This window comes from Dermatophagoides pteronyssinus, unplaced genomic scaffold (genome assembly GCF_027571235.1).
Source record: "Dermatophagoides pteronyssinus isolate colony J.1.1.1.1 unplaced genomic scaffold, Derpt_VIB-CSIC_2022.12 sq0008, whole genome shotgun sequence".
Taxonomy (NCBI): Eukaryota; Metazoa; Arthropoda; class Arachnida; order Sarcoptiformes; family Pyroglyphidae; genus Dermatophagoides; species Dermatophagoides pteronyssinus.
Genome location: NW_027461532.1, coordinates 172,857 through 193,333, shown reverse-complemented (window position 1 = coordinate 193,333; position 20,477 = coordinate 172,857). Strand labels below are relative to the sequence as shown.

At 30.7% G+C, this 20,477-nt stretch overlaps 5 protein-coding genes across 5 annotated transcripts; 2 read left to right on the top strand and 3 right to left on the bottom strand.

The window, feature by feature from the left end:
• Positions 1-1,681: 1,681 nt before the first annotated feature.
• LOC113798270 (uncharacterized) lies at positions 1,682-3,333 on the bottom strand. The gene is made up of 2 exons (XM_027348783.2): positions 2,799-3,333; positions 1,682-2,733 (listed from the first exon to the last, which is right to left on the bottom strand). The coding sequence occupies exons 1-2, from the start codon at positions 2,872-2,874 to the stop codon at positions 2,060-2,062; spliced, it is 750 nt and encodes a 249-aa protein (XP_027204584.2). The 5' UTR covers positions 2,875-3,333; the 3' UTR covers positions 1,682-2,059.
• Positions 3,334-3,442: 109 nt separating this feature from the next.
• Positions 3,443-4,660, bottom strand: LOC113798269 (uncharacterized). The gene is made up of 2 exons (XM_027348782.2): positions 4,325-4,660; positions 3,443-4,269 (listed from the first exon to the last, which is right to left on the bottom strand). Exons 1-2 carry the CDS (start codon positions 4,543-4,545, stop codon positions 3,480-3,482), a joined length of 1,011 nt encoding a protein of 336 aa, XP_027204583.2. The 5' UTR covers positions 4,546-4,660; the 3' UTR covers positions 3,443-3,479.
• Positions 4,661-4,765: 105 nt separating this feature from the next.
• Positions 4,766-6,047, bottom strand: LOC113798261 (uncharacterized). The gene is made up of 2 exons (XM_027348773.2): positions 5,859-6,047; positions 4,766-5,640 (listed from the first exon to the last, which is right to left on the bottom strand). The coding sequence occupies exon 2, from the start codon at positions 5,564-5,566 to the stop codon at positions 5,159-5,161; it is 408 nt and encodes a 135-aa protein (XP_027204574.2). The 5' UTR covers positions 5,567-5,640; positions 5,859-6,047; the 3' UTR covers positions 4,766-5,158.
• Positions 6,048-6,138: 91 nt separating this feature from the next.
• On the top strand, positions 6,139-10,051 carry dor (vacuolar protein sorting-associated protein 18 dor). The gene is made up of 2 exons (XM_027348772.2): positions 6,139-7,926; positions 7,991-10,051. The coding sequence occupies exons 1-2, from the start codon at positions 6,248-6,250 to the stop codon at positions 9,981-9,983; spliced, it is 3,672 nt and encodes a 1,223-aa protein (XP_027204573.2). The 5' UTR covers positions 6,139-6,247; the 3' UTR covers positions 9,984-10,051.
• A 7,898-nt stretch (positions 10,052-17,949) lies between these two features.
• LOC113798257 (uncharacterized) lies at positions 17,950-20,477 on the top strand. The gene is made up of 2 exons (XM_027348768.2): positions 17,950-19,382; positions 19,464-20,477. The coding sequence occupies exons 1-2, from the start codon at positions 18,186-18,188 to the stop codon at positions 20,160-20,162; spliced, it is 1,896 nt and encodes a 631-aa protein (XP_027204569.2). The 5' UTR covers positions 17,950-18,185; the 3' UTR covers positions 20,163-20,477.

Sequence of the window (20,477 nt, the reverse complement as noted above, 5' to 3'; positions counted from 1 at the left end):
AACTTTTACAACTTTAATTCAAACTCCCGTGAATTACTTCGCAGAACATTCAAAAAAATATTTAAAAAATACCCTTGGAACTTCCAGTCCATCTGATAAGCTGACTCCATCTTGAATGAATGCAAATATTGCTGGACCCCAATTAGAAGAATTCCCTTTCGATTTTCCGATTATCTCAAAATTACATCAGAACGAATGCATACTCAAAGTGATTTCTAATATGTAGTGCAAGAGGCGATTCGAAGATTTCAAACAAATTTCGAAAATGTAGATAACAAAAGAAATTCATTCCAATCATCGTCATTTGAAAAACTGTTTTTTTTTCAAAAAAAATTTGCATAATTTCCTATTGTTGTGAATCATTTTGCCACAAATATGATTTTAATAAAAAAATTTTCGAAGAGTTTATTTCGACAAAAACAAACTAAAAAAGGATAATCATCCGCTGAACAAATCCAAATACCTGATCAATATTGGCAATTGAATTCATGGCAATTCAAAATCTATTTCCAAATTAAATCAGTTCCGAGTCAAAAACCAAGTCACTGATTTTTTTCTTAGATCCATTTGTGAAAGAAATGATTCGACAAAAATGTTTGAAAAATATAAACATCTATCTTCATTTATTAAATTAAACGCTTCGAACATTTATTGTACCATTTCCTATAATCTGTTATGAAATTTTTATAAATTTTTCGTACTTTTTATTTTTATTTAAATTATTTTTTTCCCAGTTTTTTTCCAATGTTGGCGCCATACTTTATTATTATTTTCATGTAATTTTTATCATTTTTTCATTGTTATATCCATAATAAAAAAATATTTAACACTTAATTTGATTGGATTTATATCAATTCAATATGATTATCCTGATTGTTGCTATTTGTTTTCTGCTTTTTGGTTGTTAAATAAAATAAAAAAGTTTTTATTTGGAAAAAAAAGTCAAGTTTTTAACAAGAAAAACTGAAAAAATTAGTGATAACGCACAAACACACATGATCAATGGGTTACCAAGTTACCAGGAAAAGAAAACCTTTTCTGGTATATAAAGACAACCAAAAAAGTATTGATTTTTTGGGTTAAAAATTTATTTGCTACAACGACACCCCACAAACATCATCTTATCGTTGTGATTTTTATTTCTCATTTTACCTGGCGCCTTCTTATAACGCCCATCAATTTTTCTCAACTGAACCATTGACGAGAATGGAAACGATGATGAAGAAAGTTTCACCGCTATTCACCTAATTTCACCAGATTTTTCCAGTATGAAGATTACGTGTTAATTATTTATCTGAAGAGTTTGTTTGATATTGAACCTTTTTACGGAACCTAATTAGAAAAGTTCCACTCCCGTACGAATTTCAATAATGAATAAGAGTTGTTATTTTAGAGTTAGTTTTTTTTAAGAGAGTTAAATAGTGTTAATACGGCCATTATGTAACATACGCATTATATGCGTAATATGCATCATAACTATATGCACAACTAATGGCCAATTATTATTTACCTTAATTATTTTCCAACCAATCTCCTGATATAATTTATTTAGTAAATTTATAATTACTAAATTATTTAAGGTTCCATTCATTCGATTAATGTAAAGAGTTTTTTATTGTGACTCATTTTATTGTGTGTGTAACAAACGCACGAAGATTTAATTTCGTTATGATATTTGAGTATAATAAACATCATAACTATAATCATTGATGATCACACTATATATTGATTAGTTACTTTTACCTGATTATTACCTGGTTTCAGTGTACAAACGTGTTAAGAGTTTTTAAAACGCAACAAGATTATTATTTATATGGATATGGCCCTTGTGTAACATACGTACGAAGATATAACCATCATTTCAGGATCGCAAAGCAAAGTAAAGCTCTGTCTTTCCAACCCAAACCAACGTGGAAACGGAAAAACCAAAAAAAGAAGAAAAAATAGCATGCGCAAGCGCAAACTTTTGTAAAATCATTTTCCTTTTGTAAACATTGTATAATAAATAAAAATTGCTTTTTAATACAACAAAAAAAAAGATAATAACAATAAGTGTTTTTCAAATAAATTTCAATTCTTGATAACTTGGTAATGGTGGTAACGATGATGATGATAATGTTTTAATCTCTACTTTAGCATTATCAACAATTTTTTCGTTAGATTTTTGTTGATTCAATTGTTGATCATTATCATCATCAACAAGCACCACTTCTGAATAGGATGGTGGTGGTTGTTGTTGTTGTCGATGTAAATTATCATCCACATCATCAATAATCAATGATGGATGATTATTTGTTGCTGTGGATTGATTAAATCTTGTCATCGAAAATGGTCGATATGATGAAAATGATGCTAATCGTTGTTGTTGTTGTGGTGGTGGTGTAAATAAATTAAATATAGTTGCTGATGATGGTGAACAATATAATGTCGAGGTTGTTGTTGTCGATGGATTAATATCTGATGATAATGATGATAATGGTGATGATGATAATGGATATAAACTTAATCGTTGACTATTTCGACTATAATAATGACGGTGATATGGATTTAGATAATGATGATCATTATTATTATGATTATCTGTTGATGGATATTGTTGATGAATACCTGGATTACGTTGAAATAATTTCGATGATTGTAACCAAACATTACGACGAATTAACATTGCAAAACTAATCAATATTATTAACATTAATATTATCATCGATAATATTAATATTAATTGTAAATTTCCTGAAAATTTTTTAAATAAAATTAATTAAAATTGATTAGAAAAAGCATTTGATTTATAATTATACCATTCATCAAATGTACAGCTTGAGAATTTTGATGAGTTTCATTTAGATTTTGATGATTTCGATCGAAAAAAGACATTTTTTTCAATTTTTTTCAAATTAGTTTCCAATTGCTAAATGATGCTTTAATATACTAAATGAAAAATTGATGCGGATACCTTATGATGTTTGTTAATCGTTCATTTTGTTTTTGTTACTTTTAAAATAGGATTTACTAAGATTAACAAACAACAACAAACAAATATTTTTATTGTTGTTTTTGTCCAAACAGAAACAAAAAAATGTCTTTAATAATCGGATAATAGTATGGCCAATGTACGATAATGATATCAACAACATTTTTCATTAATTAATTTGTAATTTGTAATTTAAAAAAACAACAGTTATTTTCTTTTAAATTACAAATTATCATTCGGTCGGCACAAACATCAATCAAATGATCGGATTTGACTTCAATAAAAAAACAAAATACCATCATCCTGACATTGCAATCAAACCAATCAACCTGCAACAACAAAAAACACCTGTCGAAATCATTGGATTTTACGGATATATAAAAAAAATTACATTTCATTTTTGAAATATTTTTGACGTGTTGTATCTATGTAAAATGCCGGATTTTTTTCAAAATTTCACCTGTAAAAATGTTTGATATGAAAATAAAAATAGGTAACATTTTTTTATTTATTGAAATCTTTGATATTTAAAATGATGATTTTTATCGTTATTCAAAATTGTTGTTGATTGTTGTTGTTGTTGTTGGTGTTTTTGTTTCATTATTTTAGCTAAATTTTCAATATTTTTATAATAAGTTAAATGTTTTTCCCTAGCGATTTTTTCATTAAATCTATGAATGTTTGCCGTAGGAAAATATTGATTTGGCCGATGATTGATTGATTGAAATGATGTTGAACGTTGTAAACGACGAAAATTTGAGAAAAAACAATAAATAAATACAACCGGTACAATTAAAATGGTCATTAAAAATATTCGATGAACACCGGTATCGAATCGATAACGATATAATCGATACCAATAAATTGTACATCTACCGAATTCATCTTGATCATAATTACAATGACATTCGCCCATTTGACATTGACGATCAATTAGATCATCCCAACGATAACATTGTTCATCATATTTACATTCAAATCGTTCACAACTACCATTACTACTACGATGATAATTTAATGGACATTCACATAATGATTCGATTCGGGAACATTTACTACCCGAATCTATTCGTTGACAATCTTGATCTGTTTGACATTTATAACGACATGCTCCGGTTTGATCTTCTTGTTGATCATCAGGACATTGACAATCATATTTGATTGGATTGCTTGGCAAAATATTCAACCATGATGATGATGATGATGATAATGAACGACATTCACGTCCAACTGATTGACATACGCTGGGATCATTAAAACAATTTTTATATTCACATTGACCATTGATGGGATTCCATCTATATAGAGGAAATTGGATGATTTTTTTTTCGTTTTATTTAAAAGAAAACTTACTTATATGATGGTTGACAATGACATCGACCTTCAAAACAAAATTGTTTCATTCGGGTACAATTTCGATTCGTATCACATGATTTCCATTGTGGATTATTGGTTACATTGTTTACGTTGGTAAAATTATCATCCAAAACATCGATTGTTTTACCATAATCAAATTGAATGATTAAAATGAATAATAAAATGACCAAAAATGAATGAAAAAAGTTTTCAAACATTTTTTTTTTTCGGTTTCCGGGAATTTTCCTCCGAAAAAAATGAATTTGATTTTTTTTCCAAATTTCGAAACAAAAAAAGAAAATTTTGTTTGCAAAAAAAATCTCTCAGAGAAAAAAGGAGCAAACAAAAAAAGAAAAAAATCAAAGTCAAACTGAAACAACACAATAAAAATAATTACAACCAAAATGTGTAACAACAACAACAACACAACACAACAGGTACTTTGATAAGATTGTCAAGGCAACCGGAACAACCTTGTTGAAAACACAAAGATTTATTTTTTTGAATACAGGATATCTCTGTCTGTCTGTGTGTGTAAAATAAGGCGAATATTTTTATTTCATTTATACGATGTAGATGTGTGTGTGTGTGTGTGTGTTATCTTTTCAAAAATCATTCATTGATTTTTGTTGTTATAAATAGAAACACAGGTATGTTGTGCGTGTGTTACGTAAGGATATTATAGATAGATTCTTTTGGGGACAAGAAATGGACTTTGATTCATTCGATGATGAGATGATGAGGATTTGAAAATTAAATAAAACAAAACAAACAATGAAAAGAAAAAAAACAGCAGAAATGGCAAAAATGAAATTCTCAAAAATCCATAGTTTAAGTAGTCGATGGTGATGTTACATTTGTAGATGATAATGTCATCAACGGTTCAGTGCCATTATCGTTATTATCATCATAGTTATGGTGAACATCAGCCGTAACCGAACATTTCCATTCGAATAATTTTGAATGATGTTGTCGAATCCATTGTAGATTCCATTCATTCGTTACATTATTGATGATGATTATTTCATCATCATTATCAAATGAATATTGATTATAAGGTTCTGGACATGGTACAACAAATATCAATACAATTAATGATATACATGATAATAATAATAATAATAATAGTATTAATGCTAAATAGAATGCAATCGAATGATAATTACAACATTCGAAACGATAATAATCGATATTTTGTCGATGTCGACGATTATTTTGATTATTATTGGATAATTTCATTTTTGTTAATGATTTTTCTTTCAGAATTATCGTTGCTTGTTATGGTCGATGTTTACGTTTTGATCATGGACAACCTAAATGTGGAATAAATAAAATGATATTTTTAGAAAAATTTCCGAACAAAGAATGATTATGCAGAATTGAATTTGCTAAAAATATCCGCAATCAAAATGATAATGAGATATGATGATCATCATCCTCGAATGATGATAATTTATAAATACATTGTATTTCCTTGATTCTATTCGATTTCGATATGGAGAAAAACTGTGGCAAAAAATATGACACATACCCGTGATTGATTCGTGAGTTTTTCGATTCGAAATTTTACATTTCAAAATCGAATCAAAATTTTGATTCGTAAATAAGTAAATAAGGCCACATAAATATGGAAAAACGAAGAATATTCATCTATTGATTCGGATGAAGAAAATCATCACATTTTTTGACATTGATTTAGATGTCCAGATGATTGACAAAAATAATAAACATTTGCCAATAAAAAAGATGCTGTTTTTTCTCTAATTGATTGGAATTTTTGCTCAAAGATGGCGTTACATGATCAACAACATCAACAATTTCAAAATCAGCTGTAAATCAACAAGAAGAGGTGTTTTCTGTCTTTTCTTGGTCATTTTAATCAATTTTGTTTGAAATTGAATTTTTCGAGAATCAAAGAAAATGGCATCGATCCTAGATCAATATGGTGGTGGCAAGCAAACCGGTGGTATTATTAATCTGCGATCCGATCAAATGGAACCAATTTTTATGAAAAATAAAATTGATTTTCGTCCAAATTATCCGATAACCAATATGGTTGTATCGAATAATCAACTTTTATTGTCGATGGAAAATTTTCATTTACTCAAGATTGATCTGATGAATCCCAACAAACCAATCGAATTGGATTTAAATCCATATCTAGTATCGATTAAATCACCAAATCGTCCAGTAATTCTGGGTATATTTATCGATCCAACTGGTCAACATTGTTTAATAACTGTTGGACAACGTTTAAAACATGATTTACCATTCAATGATAATCCAATAATACCGTTTGAAAATTTTTATTATTATCGTAAATTATCACAATTGAATAAAATGAAAGGTCATATTATAACTGCAGTTGGATGGATTGATCAACAACAACCAACTGGACAATGTGGAAATTTATTAATCGGTACGAATGAAGGAAAACTGTATGAAACACATCTACAATCAGATGATCGTTTTCTTCAATCACGTGAATTATCATTTTGGAAATTTATCTGTGATTTATCACCACAATCATCAACAACAAATCATCAAAATCCCGATTCATTATCATTATCATCAGCATCTAATTCATATGATCCAAACAAATCAACAACCGCAGCAGCAAACATTTCTTCTTCTAATCATCAAATTCCGACAACAACAATCAAGCATGAACCAATCTGTTCAATACGAATATTTCGATTGAAAAATTCTTTTGATTTAGAATATTGTATATTGATTGCAACCCGCAATTTTATCTATCAATATATTGGACGACTAACTTCATCTATACAGGTTGCCGGTGGTAGTGGAAATAGTGGTGGAGGTGGTCAAACTTCTAATATCGATTTCGTTGCTGTTAATAATAATCCGGCTGGCCAATCGACAATAATCGATGGACAACCATATCTTTATCAGATAATACAATCAACAACAATAAACAATCAAAAAACATTTAAGGAAATGCCTGGTTATATTCCGGTAACTAAATTAGATTTATATCAGCCATCATTATCATCATCATCTATATCGACAAATCAAGATCAATCGAATAGAAATAGTAATTATCCATTATCGTTTGGTTGGTTAACTGAACCGGGTATATTTTATGGTGAAATACCGGAAAATCTTGCTTATAATAATAATGAACGAAAAATTTTCGATAATGCACAAGTAATTTTATATTCAGATTTAAATCCATCAATGTCATCGTCGAAAACATCAAAAGACAGATCATCTGCAGCAACAAATCGTCATCGATCAATACCAAAATCATTAATATTAACTCGATTTCATTTAATGTTGTTATATTCACAAAAACTGCAAGTTTATTGTTTATTAAATCGTGAATTAATATGGGAAGATCGTTTTATTGGTGGTGAAATTGTTGAAGATTTAATTAAAGATCCACAACGTAATACAATATGGTTATATACAAAAAATTCTGTTTATCGTTATCGTATTGATCGTGAAGATCGTAATATTTGGGAAATTTACCTTCAACGAAAAGATTTTGATTTAGCTAAACGTTATGCACGAAATGATCTGATAAAAATGGATCGAATTGTTTGTGAAGAAGCATTGTATAATTTTGCTAATAAAAAGTAAGTAAAAAATTTGATTCTTGATTCTTGGTTTTTGATTTTTCTCCCATTGAAATTTTCACAGTTATAAAAAAAGTGCACAACTTTTTACCGAAACACAGGCAATTTCATTCGAAGAAATTACATTGAAATTTATTGAATTACGTAATAATAATGGTAATAGTAATGATCAACAACAAGATGCATTGAAAGAATTTTTATTGAATAAATTGAAAAAATTATCCGTGGAAAAACAACAAACACAGATAATCATTTTATTATTATGGTTATTTGAATTGATGCTTAATCAATTGGCCAGATTGAAATCATCGTTATCATCCATAATCATTGGTGATGATGATGGTGATGATAAGTTGAAAAATAAACAGCATCAACAACAACAGGAAATTGAAAATGGATTAAAACAATTAATTTCCAATCCAAATTATCGAAAATCATTACAAAATAATCGAAAAATTTTCTACAATATTATTTTGAATCATGATAATCAACAAATTTATGAATATTTTGCTGAAAAAATTGGTGATTTTGATTGTTTACTTGAACATTATTATCGTCAAAATGATTATCAACAAATGCTTGGTTTAATGAGACGTGAAGAATGTTTGGAATTTTATTATAAATATTCACCTATTTTGATACAAAATCTGCCGAAAGAATTGATTGATTGTCTAATACCGTTGGCATCGGAATTAGATATGACCAGATTGATACCATCGTTGGTACATTTTGATCATTTTACTGATGATAATAATGATTCTCGAAGTGACAATCAAGAAGAACGTCGTGAACATCAATGTAAAGAAATTTTACGTTTTTTGGAATTTTGTGTTTACGATCTGAACATTCGTGATGAAATTGTACATAATTATTTTCTAACATTAATGATACAATATAAACCGGATAAATTACTTTTATATTTGAATAATATTCAACAACAACAACAACAAACTGGTGGTACTGCTGGCGATCTGTTTGGATCGAATGCTACTGATAATCAATCGTCGACAACATGGAAATTTCCATTTGATCCAAGTTATGCTGTTAGAATTTGTCTACAACAGCAACAAAATCCGAATCAAAAGAATAATTTGGTACCACCAAGTGCATTAGTACAGCTATTATCAACAATGGGTGCATATGAAGAAGCAATTGAACAAGCATTACATGTTAATGATGTACAGCTAGCAAAACAAATGGCAAATCAAGTACAACAACAATCGATTATTAATGATCATCATTCCAATTATCATCATCATTCGAATCAAGATCTAGCAAAACGTTTATGGTTAAAAATTGCTAAACATGTTATTAAAAATATCTATTCGGATGACCATCATGGTGGTCAAGATGATCAACAAGATGGACAGACGAAAAATTTCGACATAACAATGGCAACAAGCATACTTTCGGAATGTTCATTATTAAAAATTGAAGATATTCTACCATATTTCCCGGAATATCTTACCATTGATCATTTTAAATCAGCCATATGTCAATCATTAGAAAATTATAATGAAAATATTGAATCATTACGTGATGATATGAAATTAGCAACCGAATCAGCGGAACAAATTCGTGATGAAATTGCTCGTTTACGTAATCGTTTTCAAATAATAAATTCATCCGATTCATGTTCAATATGTTTGTTTCCTGCGATAAATGAACATTTTTTTTCCTTTCCATCATGTGGACATTTATTTCATTATAAATGTTTGCTTAAAGAAATTGTTGAATATCTGGATCCTGATAATCGTATTCGTTTGGAGGCAATTTTATCCGAAATAAAATCCATTCAAAATCAATTGCAAACACTGATGTCACCTGGTTCGCTCAAGCCAAATCAAAGTTCATCAACGTTTGAACAACAGCAACAATCAACGACAACAGAATCATCATCCATAACATTAACAAATCGTTTGGAAAAATTGAATGAAAATTTAGAAGATTTAATCGGTAATGAATGTTTGCTTTGTGGTAATTTGATGATTGAAACAATCGATAAATCATTTATCGATAATGATCGTGATCGTGATCAGATTCGTGGTTGGAATTGAAAATCAATTTTTTTCCAATCAATTTTTTTACCGAAAAATATTTTTTCAATAAAAAAATTCAAATCAAAGTTTCATCTTGGTTATTTTATCCCAGTGAAAGTAATTTACAAGAAAAAAATGTTTTTTTTAATGATCAAAATTTCGATCATCATCATTGTTGTTGAAATAGTCGACCGTTATGGTCGATCATCATTCACCATCATGCATGCATGATGATCATCGTCATTGGATTTGTGAATTTTTCAATCTTGACAGAATATGAAAATTGAATGAATGAATGGAAAATGGAAAAAGGTTAAGGTCATCATCAACAACATAATATCGTCCGTTGTTTGTTTGTTTGTTTGTTGACTAAAAATGAATAAATAAAGTAAATATGATTGATGATTTGATGACCTTTATTTTTTTTTGTTAAATTAGAAATTTATGATTTTTTTTTCAGAATGATGATGATGATTGAATCACTGATCACTGACTTGACTGATGATTTTTATTATGAAATTAGATTTTGTCATCATCATCATTGTTGTTGTTGTTGAATGATAATTACAACAACAACAACAAATAGTGTCATCATCATCAATCAATCAAAATGATGATGATGATGTGTCAAAAAAAAACAAAATTAACCCTTTTTGTTTGTTTTTTTGCAAACAAAAAAATCAAAAATCTAAATTTGGTGGCAGTTGAAATGAATAAAATTAGGTGAAGAAACAAGCCTTTGGATTGTCCTTGGCCTTCTTTTCTTCAGTTCTTTTTTAATCAATCGATCGATCGATCGTGTTCTATATCGAAACCATGTTATACCGGGTACCGTGATTGTATTCGTAAAGGGCAAAAGAATAAAACTTTTCAGCTTTTGCTTCCAAGATTTATCCAGGAAGTTTTTGCATGAAAATCACTTGCAATGTGATGACCATTTTGTTTTCGATTTCTTGGATTTTTTTTTTTAAATTTGAAGAATTTTCTGTTTTCCAAATCGAAATTGATTTTCATCTGACCTTGACGTATGACATTTGATGATGATGATGATGTTCGATGTTTGTTCAAAAATCAAATCATGATTGATTGATTTGATTTGAATATCGATCAAAACAACAAAATAGCAAAAAAAAAAGAAAAAAATCGATTATCGATCGATCGATCGGATTGATTGATTGAATTATGTAATCAAAAAAAAAATCCCATCTTCTGAGCATGTTCAAATCGAATCGTTTTTTTTGCGAAAACATTCGAAAAATGATGATGATGATATTTTGATGAAACATTTCTTTTGTTTGTTTCGGCATTTAATTTTCTTTATCCTGTCATCATTGTTACCATTGTTATCATCCAATTAATTCAATTGGTGGTTATAAATTAGATTAATTTTTTTCACATGTTTTCGCCAAACACGAACTTGATTAGCATTTTGTTTGTTTAAGGTTTTTGATCATTCTCTCATCCTTATCCACCTTAATCATCTTCAAACATCCATTATCTTCATTATCATTATCATTATATGATGATTAATGTCCGAATCTTTTTTCTTTTTTCCTTTTCCATCCGACAAAGCAAAACGAAAAGGAAAATCTCACCGACTGACATAGAAATTGAATTTTTTCTTTTTCAAACAAAAAAAAAAGGAAAAGGATTTTGTTGATAATGGAAAGTGATACAGAAAAAAAATATATCCAATTTCCATTTGAATGGAATTCAAAACAACAAAATCTTTGTTTTTTTTTTCGTTTTTGTTACTTTTTCGTGAGATGGACAAACAAAACGATAATGATAATCATTATCACTTTTTACATTTCGTCAAATACAAAAAAATCATTCATTGTGTCCAGTTTAGTTTGGTTTTTGTTCATCTTCAATGATGATGATGATGATGGGAAAAATGTTTTTTTTCATATCGCATCACCAAATGACGATTATGAATGATAATTTCTTGTTTCCTTTGTGGTCATTTATTTCTGTTGATTAGTTTGGTGATTATGATTATGATAATGATCCATGTTTTCTCGTTCGATGTTATCATCATCATCGTGAACATTATCGGAATTCTGATCCTGAAAGGAAACTTTGTAAAAAAACAAACAAACAAATCTATGTTCGCGCACGAACGAAAATGCAAATGAAAAAATCATCAAGTGCGCGAATGGAAAAATTAAAAAAACAAAGTTTTTGCTGCTTTTCGTTGTCAGTATTCACCACCATACATCACCATCACCATATTTAAATGAATAATTTTCCATATTACCATAACAATGATAATGATAATGAACTTCGAAATGAGCAAACAAAAAAACAAAACAAGATCAGCAGACGGCGATGAATTTGAAATTTGGAAATTGAAAAAAAATTGTTTCAATCAATTGGTGATCAACTGACTGACAGACACACACAGAGAGAGCAATCATCATCATTTTCAACGAAAAAAAAATTACCATAAAAAGGATTCGGAACAACAACAACAACAACAAACTATCGATGATCGATTATCGATGATGAGATTTGACCTTGTCCATATTTCGGATATTTATATGATACACAAATATGTTCAGGGCGAACAGCAAAAAAACAAATTGATATTCCCTGATACAAAAGAAGAAGAAGACGAAAAAAACCCAATAATAATGATAATGATGATGATCAGAATGACATTGATATCCATTTTTTTTGTTGTTGTTGTTCTGTCTGTTGTTTTTGTTGATTGACATTTGTCGAAAAACGAAACAAATTTTTAAGCGAATGATGATGATGATGATAATTACATGTTGATGATGATGGTCGATCATTATCAAAACTGGGTGAAAATCTTTCACCTTATTTGAAAAAAATGAAAAATCAATTTTGTTTCAAGTTCGACGACAATCACAATATTTCGAATGATTCGAATCGATTTTTTCGTTCATCCAATTCGAATTCGAATCATTTTCGTTCGAATATTCGACCTTTCGTTCGAATTTTTTTTTCCAATCATCATCGTTGTTGTTTTTTTTGTTTATTTTGATTTTTTTGCATCAAAAAACGAACGAGCAAAAATCCATGACAATGAAAATTGACATTTTGGGCTGTTGATGATTATCAAGGAAGAAATTATTATGCAAAAAACAACAAAAACAGCAATGATCATGATCATGGCCATCATCAGCACCAATCGCCATTGACAATCACCATTATCATCAACATGGCCAACGTAAAACAGCTGGATGGACACAAACGCTGTCGGATGATGAAAACATCATCATCAACATCGAATCAGAATGAAACAAAAAAAAAGTTCAATAAAATAAACAACGAAGACGAAATCAAATTTTTTTTCTTTTTGATTGAAATTTCGATTTTTCGAAAATCATCATTATCGATTGATCGATTTTGTTTATTGATTTATTACTTTCAATCAAATCGAAATTATCAAATATTTTTTTTTAACAAAAAATTACAATTTTATTATTTATCAATGATATGAATTTTTATTTTAAAATTTAAACAACAAAAAATGTGTCAATTACAATAATACAATGTTCAATTTACATGGCAGTTATATTTATAATACTATATTTTGTCTTCATCGACATCTTGAGTACCTTGGATTTTTGCTGCTTTTCGTAGAATATTTGGGTAATCAAACATCATCCACACGTAGACATCGGTGAAAATACTAAAAATTCTTGATGAGCAGTATGATTCTTCTATGAACTCAGCTCAACCGTGAGGTCATCGCCTTTGATTAACATTCGAGAAAAAGTCGCACAAAAAACCATCTATGATGTTAATAACTTTGCTTGTTAGTAATATGCCACTGTCCATGTGTATTGAGCTAAGCCTTTGATTCCGCCCGATTGGTCGTTCCATAAATAAATAAAAAGCTTCATTATTATGACAATTGCATCTGCAGTATTTTTCACAACATCGATTTGATTCATCGAAAGAAATCTTGTAAAAAAAACAAATTCGAAAAGCAATTATCTGATTTTCCGAACTTTGAAACTTTTTCAATTAGTATTGCATGATATTGATAAAAAAAGAATCAACATCTTCACTATGTAAACATCAAAATTCCAATGATTTTATTTTCGAACATTTTTTCAACTATAGAATTTAGAAAAAAAAATGTTCGAAAATTCGAACACATTTTTTTATCTATTTCAACACAATCATCTTCAACTTGTCTATTTACAATTATCTTATTCGATAACAATGCGCATTTAGAAGCTTTTTACTTTTTCCGTTTTTTTCAATGAATTTTTATTTTATTTTAGAAAATTTTTTGAAAAAATACAAGATTTAAAAAAATTACAAGTGATAATATCTGGTCTTGTTTTTCAGGGCAGGTATCATACCACATGGTAACATTGATTTGCGTTTTAAGAGATACCATGGCGCCAATAGGTATCGTTGTGTTGACAGCGTATGTATCGGTCAAAAGTTTTCGAAATGACGCAATTCTTTACAAACTTTCAAATTCTTACAAATTCTTGAATATTGTTGATTGTAAAGAAATCTTCCCATTGATAACACCAAGATTTATGATGTATGAATTTTATGCTGACGACTTCGTGTGTATGAACAATAACTGCCATCCAAAGACCATCACCTTGTTACGTAATATCAAAATCACATCTTCACTTGGTGAACACCAAAATGAAAATGATTTTATTTTCTTCTCGATTTCTTCGAACACACATTTTTTTCCGATTTAGAAAACAAAATGTGTTCGAAAATTCGAACATTTTTATCCATTTCATAACACAACCATCCACGCACCCTCATTATTTATTTCTTCCGCTATCTCAATTCGAATGTAATACGCTTGCGCAAATCGAATCAAAAAAATTTCCCGCATTCGATCCTCTCTCTCTATCGATACAATCATCGATACAATCGATAAAGTAAACAATCGATATTATCATCATCATCATTATCTCAAGATTAATCCTAAAGAAAAAAGAAGAAGAAAAAAATCCCCAAAAAATTTGAATCGAATGATGATCGATCACAAAATCAATCAATCACAATTGAAAATGTTTTTTTCAATTGAATTTTCAATTCAAAAAAAAAATGTAAATCTTAAATCAATGACTTAATCAACAACGAAATTGAAATTTCTTTTCATTCATTCAATTCAATTTCAGAATCAATCGATGAATGCAATGAATGAAAATTATTATTTTTTTGAATAACTTTCACTCATCATCATCATCGAAATAATCTTTTGTTGATTTGACCAAAAAAAAATCGTCCGGATCACTGAACAGCATGTTGTTGAAGATTTTGATCCATTCATGATGATGATGATTATCTTCAATGAAAAAATGTTTCACAAATTGAAAAATATCCACTAAACAACAACAACATTTGGAGAAAATGGCCAAGGTCATGATTATTTTGTTCAATTTTTTTTGTCAAAAAAATGATTTTCATTTTCAAGTTCAAGTTTTTCAATCGAATCAAAACCAATATGGTGATGATATACCACACCAAATAATGCGAAAAGATTAATCGGATTTTCATTCTACTTTCGATTCAATTTTTCGATGATGATCATCATCCAAGATAATGATTTGAATTTGAATATGAATTCATATTTAGATTTAGATTCGTCCATTCATTTTTTTTCAATCGAAAGACATTTCATTGAAAAGGGAAAAAACTGATTTTTTTCTGTTTTTCCAAGAATTTGTTTTCATTACGGATTTCATTGATCGTCCAAAGTTTATTTTTCTGATGATTTTCGGTAGATGAAATGAAGATTTTTTCCAACGATAAATCACAGAAAAAATGTTACTCAACAGCATCTTATCTCGGATTTTTCTTTCTCAAATTGAGCAATTTTCATGTGAAATATTGATCCAAAAACAAAACAAACGAATAACGAAAAACGAAATTGTCATTATCAATAAGAAGATATTTTCGATTAATTTGAATTTATTTAAATTTTCTTTTTTTCTTTTTTGAAATTTTATTATTATCATTTCGCATTCGATTAGATAAACACACTTTCTTTTTTTTTTTGAAAAGATCATCATCATCATCATTATCAAAATCGAATGTTTTGATTAGAAAACGAAAACGAAAAACAATTTTCACATTTCGAAACAATCAAAGTCGAAATGGCCAACTTTGTTTATTGTTGTTGTTGTTGATGGTGATGATGATGACCATTTTTTGATTTGTTTTTCGTCGAATTGAATTAAAATTTTTTGATGTTTTTTTTTCACTTTTGAATAAATTTTCCAATTTTCACTTTTGTTTATTTTATTTTAATTTTTTTTTTATTTGTTTGATGAAACAAATAAAAAAAAAACACGAAAGGTGTAAGAAAAGAAAAGAATTGATTGGCTCGTTCGAATAAATTCGAATTGAGCATCATCAATTCGAAAATGATCAATTCGAAATTCATTCATAAATGAAATGACGACATTGTTTGTCGATCGATGTTGTTTGTTAACATTATTTTTTTTTATGACCTAATGTCAAGATTTTGCTTTCATCGTTTTTGCTTCTTTAAACACGCACACACAGAGAGGAAAAAAATGATGCTAATTTGCACTGTTGATGATGACCTGGATAGTGAAAATCGATTGTTGTCTTTTTCCAATCAAATATTCTGTAAATATCGATTGATTTTTTCTTCGATTATGTCATCATTATCATTCGAATCATTCGAAATTGAACGTCCTATATGAACAGGATGATATATTTGCATAAACAACTACCGGTTAGAACGAAAATTCTGATACAAAAATCCTTTTTCGAATAAACAAAAAAAACAAACAGCGAAAATCCAAAAATCTTTTTATTTCCGTTTTTTGTGTTTGTTTACCGAAATATTTCGTTAAAACTTATATCGATGTTCAACTATCGATTATATCGGAAAGAAGAACACCCAGCTAGAGCTAATGTCGGGCAAAATGTTTGAAAAATCAAATCCCGATCAAACATGGTCAATAACGACCGGGCAAGAAAAAAGTGCGAAAAAAATAAAATTTGCACATCCGAAAGCCATTTTTCGTAGTGAAAAAAGAAACAAACATTCTTTTATTAAATCCGGAACAAATTTTTTCGTTTTGTTTGTCCGGACAAAAATTGAATGAATGCAAAAATCAAACAAAAAACGATAATTTACACGATGATGATGATGATCATCATCAAGATGAACCTGAAAACAAAACATTTTTCTTTGATTTGATTTATGAAAATGAATTGCCCATTCACAAAAATTTACGAAGATACGTATGTTGTGAATTATTTTTTTTTGAAAAAAATGTAAAGAAAAGAAATTCTTCTTTTTTTTTGCTATGAAATTCAATGATGAATGTGATTGTTTTGTGTAACAACAAAGTGTTCCTAGAAACATTAATTTATCCACACCAAAAAACGAATGATGATTTTTTGGATCCCAAATGGACAATGCTGAATGATAATAATGGTTATTCAATTCCCAAATGTCCGTGTTCATCATATGATGGTGATGGTCAATGCAGCATCCCGTATTTTGTTGTTTTCGGCTGATGGACAAACAACAACAATGATGATGTCCGATGATGATCTTTGATCTGTTATCCCTTTTCGTCGTGTTTCGTTTCTCTTCTCTATTTCTCTCTCTCTCTCTCTCAATCTCTCTCTTTGATTTTTCTCTCGCACTTTCACTTCTTCTTCTCGATCATGATTTGAATTTTCGTTTGGAACAACAACAATGGAACAATTCCCGAAACAAATATGGAGAAACCCTTGTTTTTTTCGTATTTGCTGTTTTTTTTTGTTATAAAAATTTACAAGATTCTAGGTTATAATTTTCTTTTCGCTTTTTTCTCCTTCTCTGGAAGGAATGGATTTGGATAAATCATCATTGTTGTTGTTGTTGTTGTTGTTTTTCCTTTTTTGTTGTTGTTCCAGAAGTTAGAACTTTAAACCTCGACTAGTATATAAGTATGATACAAATGTTTCATTTTCAACAACAATCCGAAACGAACGTATTTCGTGTTGTGTGTGTGTGCATTTTTCTTTTTTTGAACAAAACAAAAAAACGATATTGAAATTCAAGTGTTTGTTTTCTGATTGTTTGATGTTTGTTTTTTGATTTGGTTCATATTATTAATATTTGTGATATTCAGTGTATATTGATTGATCAAAATCATCATCATCAGTGTAATCATCTGTGATTTACCGAACGAATCATCATTCATTCATCATTATCATCAATAATCATCCAGAATGGCACGATTCTTCACTCGAATGTCGACCATTTCGACAACAACCATATTAATATTTTTATCAATCAATGTTGGACAAAGTTTACAACAAGGTGGTACAAAAAATCGTCCCACTTCATCATCATCATCAAGTGGTGGTTCTAGCCGTGGTGGTGGTGGCGGTAGTGGATTAGCTTCACCTGTTGCAATGATGAATGGTGGTGGCAGTGGTGGTTTTGGTACAAGAACCGGATATAGTGGTGGATCACTTAGTGGTCCAATGGGTAGCTGGTCACCAATGACATCATCATCAACGTCAGGATCACGTGGTGGCGCTAGTAGTGGTGGATTTAAATCTACCGGTGGTGGTGGAGGTGGAGCGCCCAGCACTGGCGGAAGTGGTTCCAGTTTTGGCGGTTCTTCAAGCTATGGTGCATCCGGCGGTGGTAGCCGAGGTGGTAGTAGCATGTCCGGTGGTGGTGGCAGCAGTTTTGGCGGTGGATCAAGCTTTGGTGGAAGCCGTGGTGGTTCCACTGGTGGATCTACTGGCGGTACTGCAACTGGAAGCTATGGTGGATCAACTGGCGGCAGCCTTGGCTCTGGATCCGGTTTCAGTTCTGGGGGCTCTGGCTCGTTCGGTGGATCTATGGGAACTACTTCAATGGGTTCATATGGTGGATCATCATCAGGTGGAACGGGTGGAACTGGCTCATTCGGTGGATCCAGTGGAACCTTTTCGATGGGTTCATTTGGCGGATCTATGGGAGGTGGTTTTGGAACAGGCGGTGGTGGCTCAACAGGTGGATCCTCATTTGGTGGTGGTTCATCCTTTGGCGGAAGTGATTCTGGAGCAGCTGAAGGTGCTTCTGCGGGTGGAGCTATTGGAGGCAGTAGCGGCGGAGGTGGTGGTGGTGGCTTTAGTGATGGTGATAGTCAATTCAAAATGGGTGGTTCAGGTGGTGAACGTATACCTGCAGCTGTTATCACTAAACATACCGTGGATTTTAAACAAGTTGATATACCATTCGAAGATATTGAACCACAAATCATCGAAGTTGAAGGTGGTGCCTTACCATTAGAAATTCATTTCAAATCAAGTTCCTCGAGAATTCGTGTACATCAAACACATGAATCAGCTGGTGCCGGTGAAGTTGAACAAACATCATCGGAAGAAGAACCACATCGTCTTATTCATGAAGTTAAAAAACCAATTATTCAGGTTTGTAATCGAAAATCGATCACTAATTTGAATCAAAATTAATGATTTTCTTTCGTTTTTTGTTTTCATTGAAAATAACAGGAAGTCAGAGAAATCATCACACCATATCGACGTGTTATTCAAGAAATTCAACCAGTTATGGAAGAAATTCATACTATTGTTGCCAAAGGTGAACCAAGACGATCATTCGATCGAAATCAATCAAAATCACGCGGTGGTGGCGGCAGTAGCAGCGGTGGTGGTGGTGGTGGAAGTTCCGCTGGCTCGGGTCTTCAATCACCAAGTAGAAATGGTGCTGCTGCTATGGGCGGTGGTGCTTCATCTGGTGGTGGTAGTTATGGTGGAGGCTCAAGTCCTTCAACTGGTGGTTTTGGTGCTCCTTCATCCGGTATGGGATCATCGGGTGGTTTTAGTGGCGGTAGCAGTGGAAGCTTTGGTGGCAGCGGAAGTTATGGCGGACCTTCAAGAGGTAGTGGTCCAAGTTCAGGTCCTTCAACTGGTGGCTTTGGTGCACCTTCTTCATCCGGTATGGGATCAACTGGCGGTGGCTTTGGTGGAAGCTTTATGGGCAGTATGGGTGGAAATTATGGCGGCAATAGTGGATCAACAGGTGGCAATCGTGGATTCGGCGGTACCTCATTCGGTGGTGGATCTTCCGGTGGTGGTGGTGGTGGTGGCAGTAGTGGTAGCGGCAGTAGCGGTTTTAATGGCTTCTCACAAACATTCGAATCCGGTACATCGCAAACATTCGAAACTGGAACCGAACAAAAAGCATATTAAATTCAAAAAATGTTTTTTTTCCACCCCATCAAATCATCATCATCATCCACATCATCCGCATCATTATCATTAGCATCTTGTTAACAATCATCATCATCATTACTTTTTTTTATGAATTTTTTTTCGGGGGAGGATGAGGAAGGTAATAGTATTCTATATTTGCCAATTTTCTTATTCAGTTTACATTCTCTCCCCTCCTTCTCTGCTTATTATTTTCATTTCGCATCAATCAATCATTCAGAATAATGACACATTCAGTTCGTTTACATAGATTTCGAATTACAAAACAAAAAAACAAAGATTCCTTATTCATTA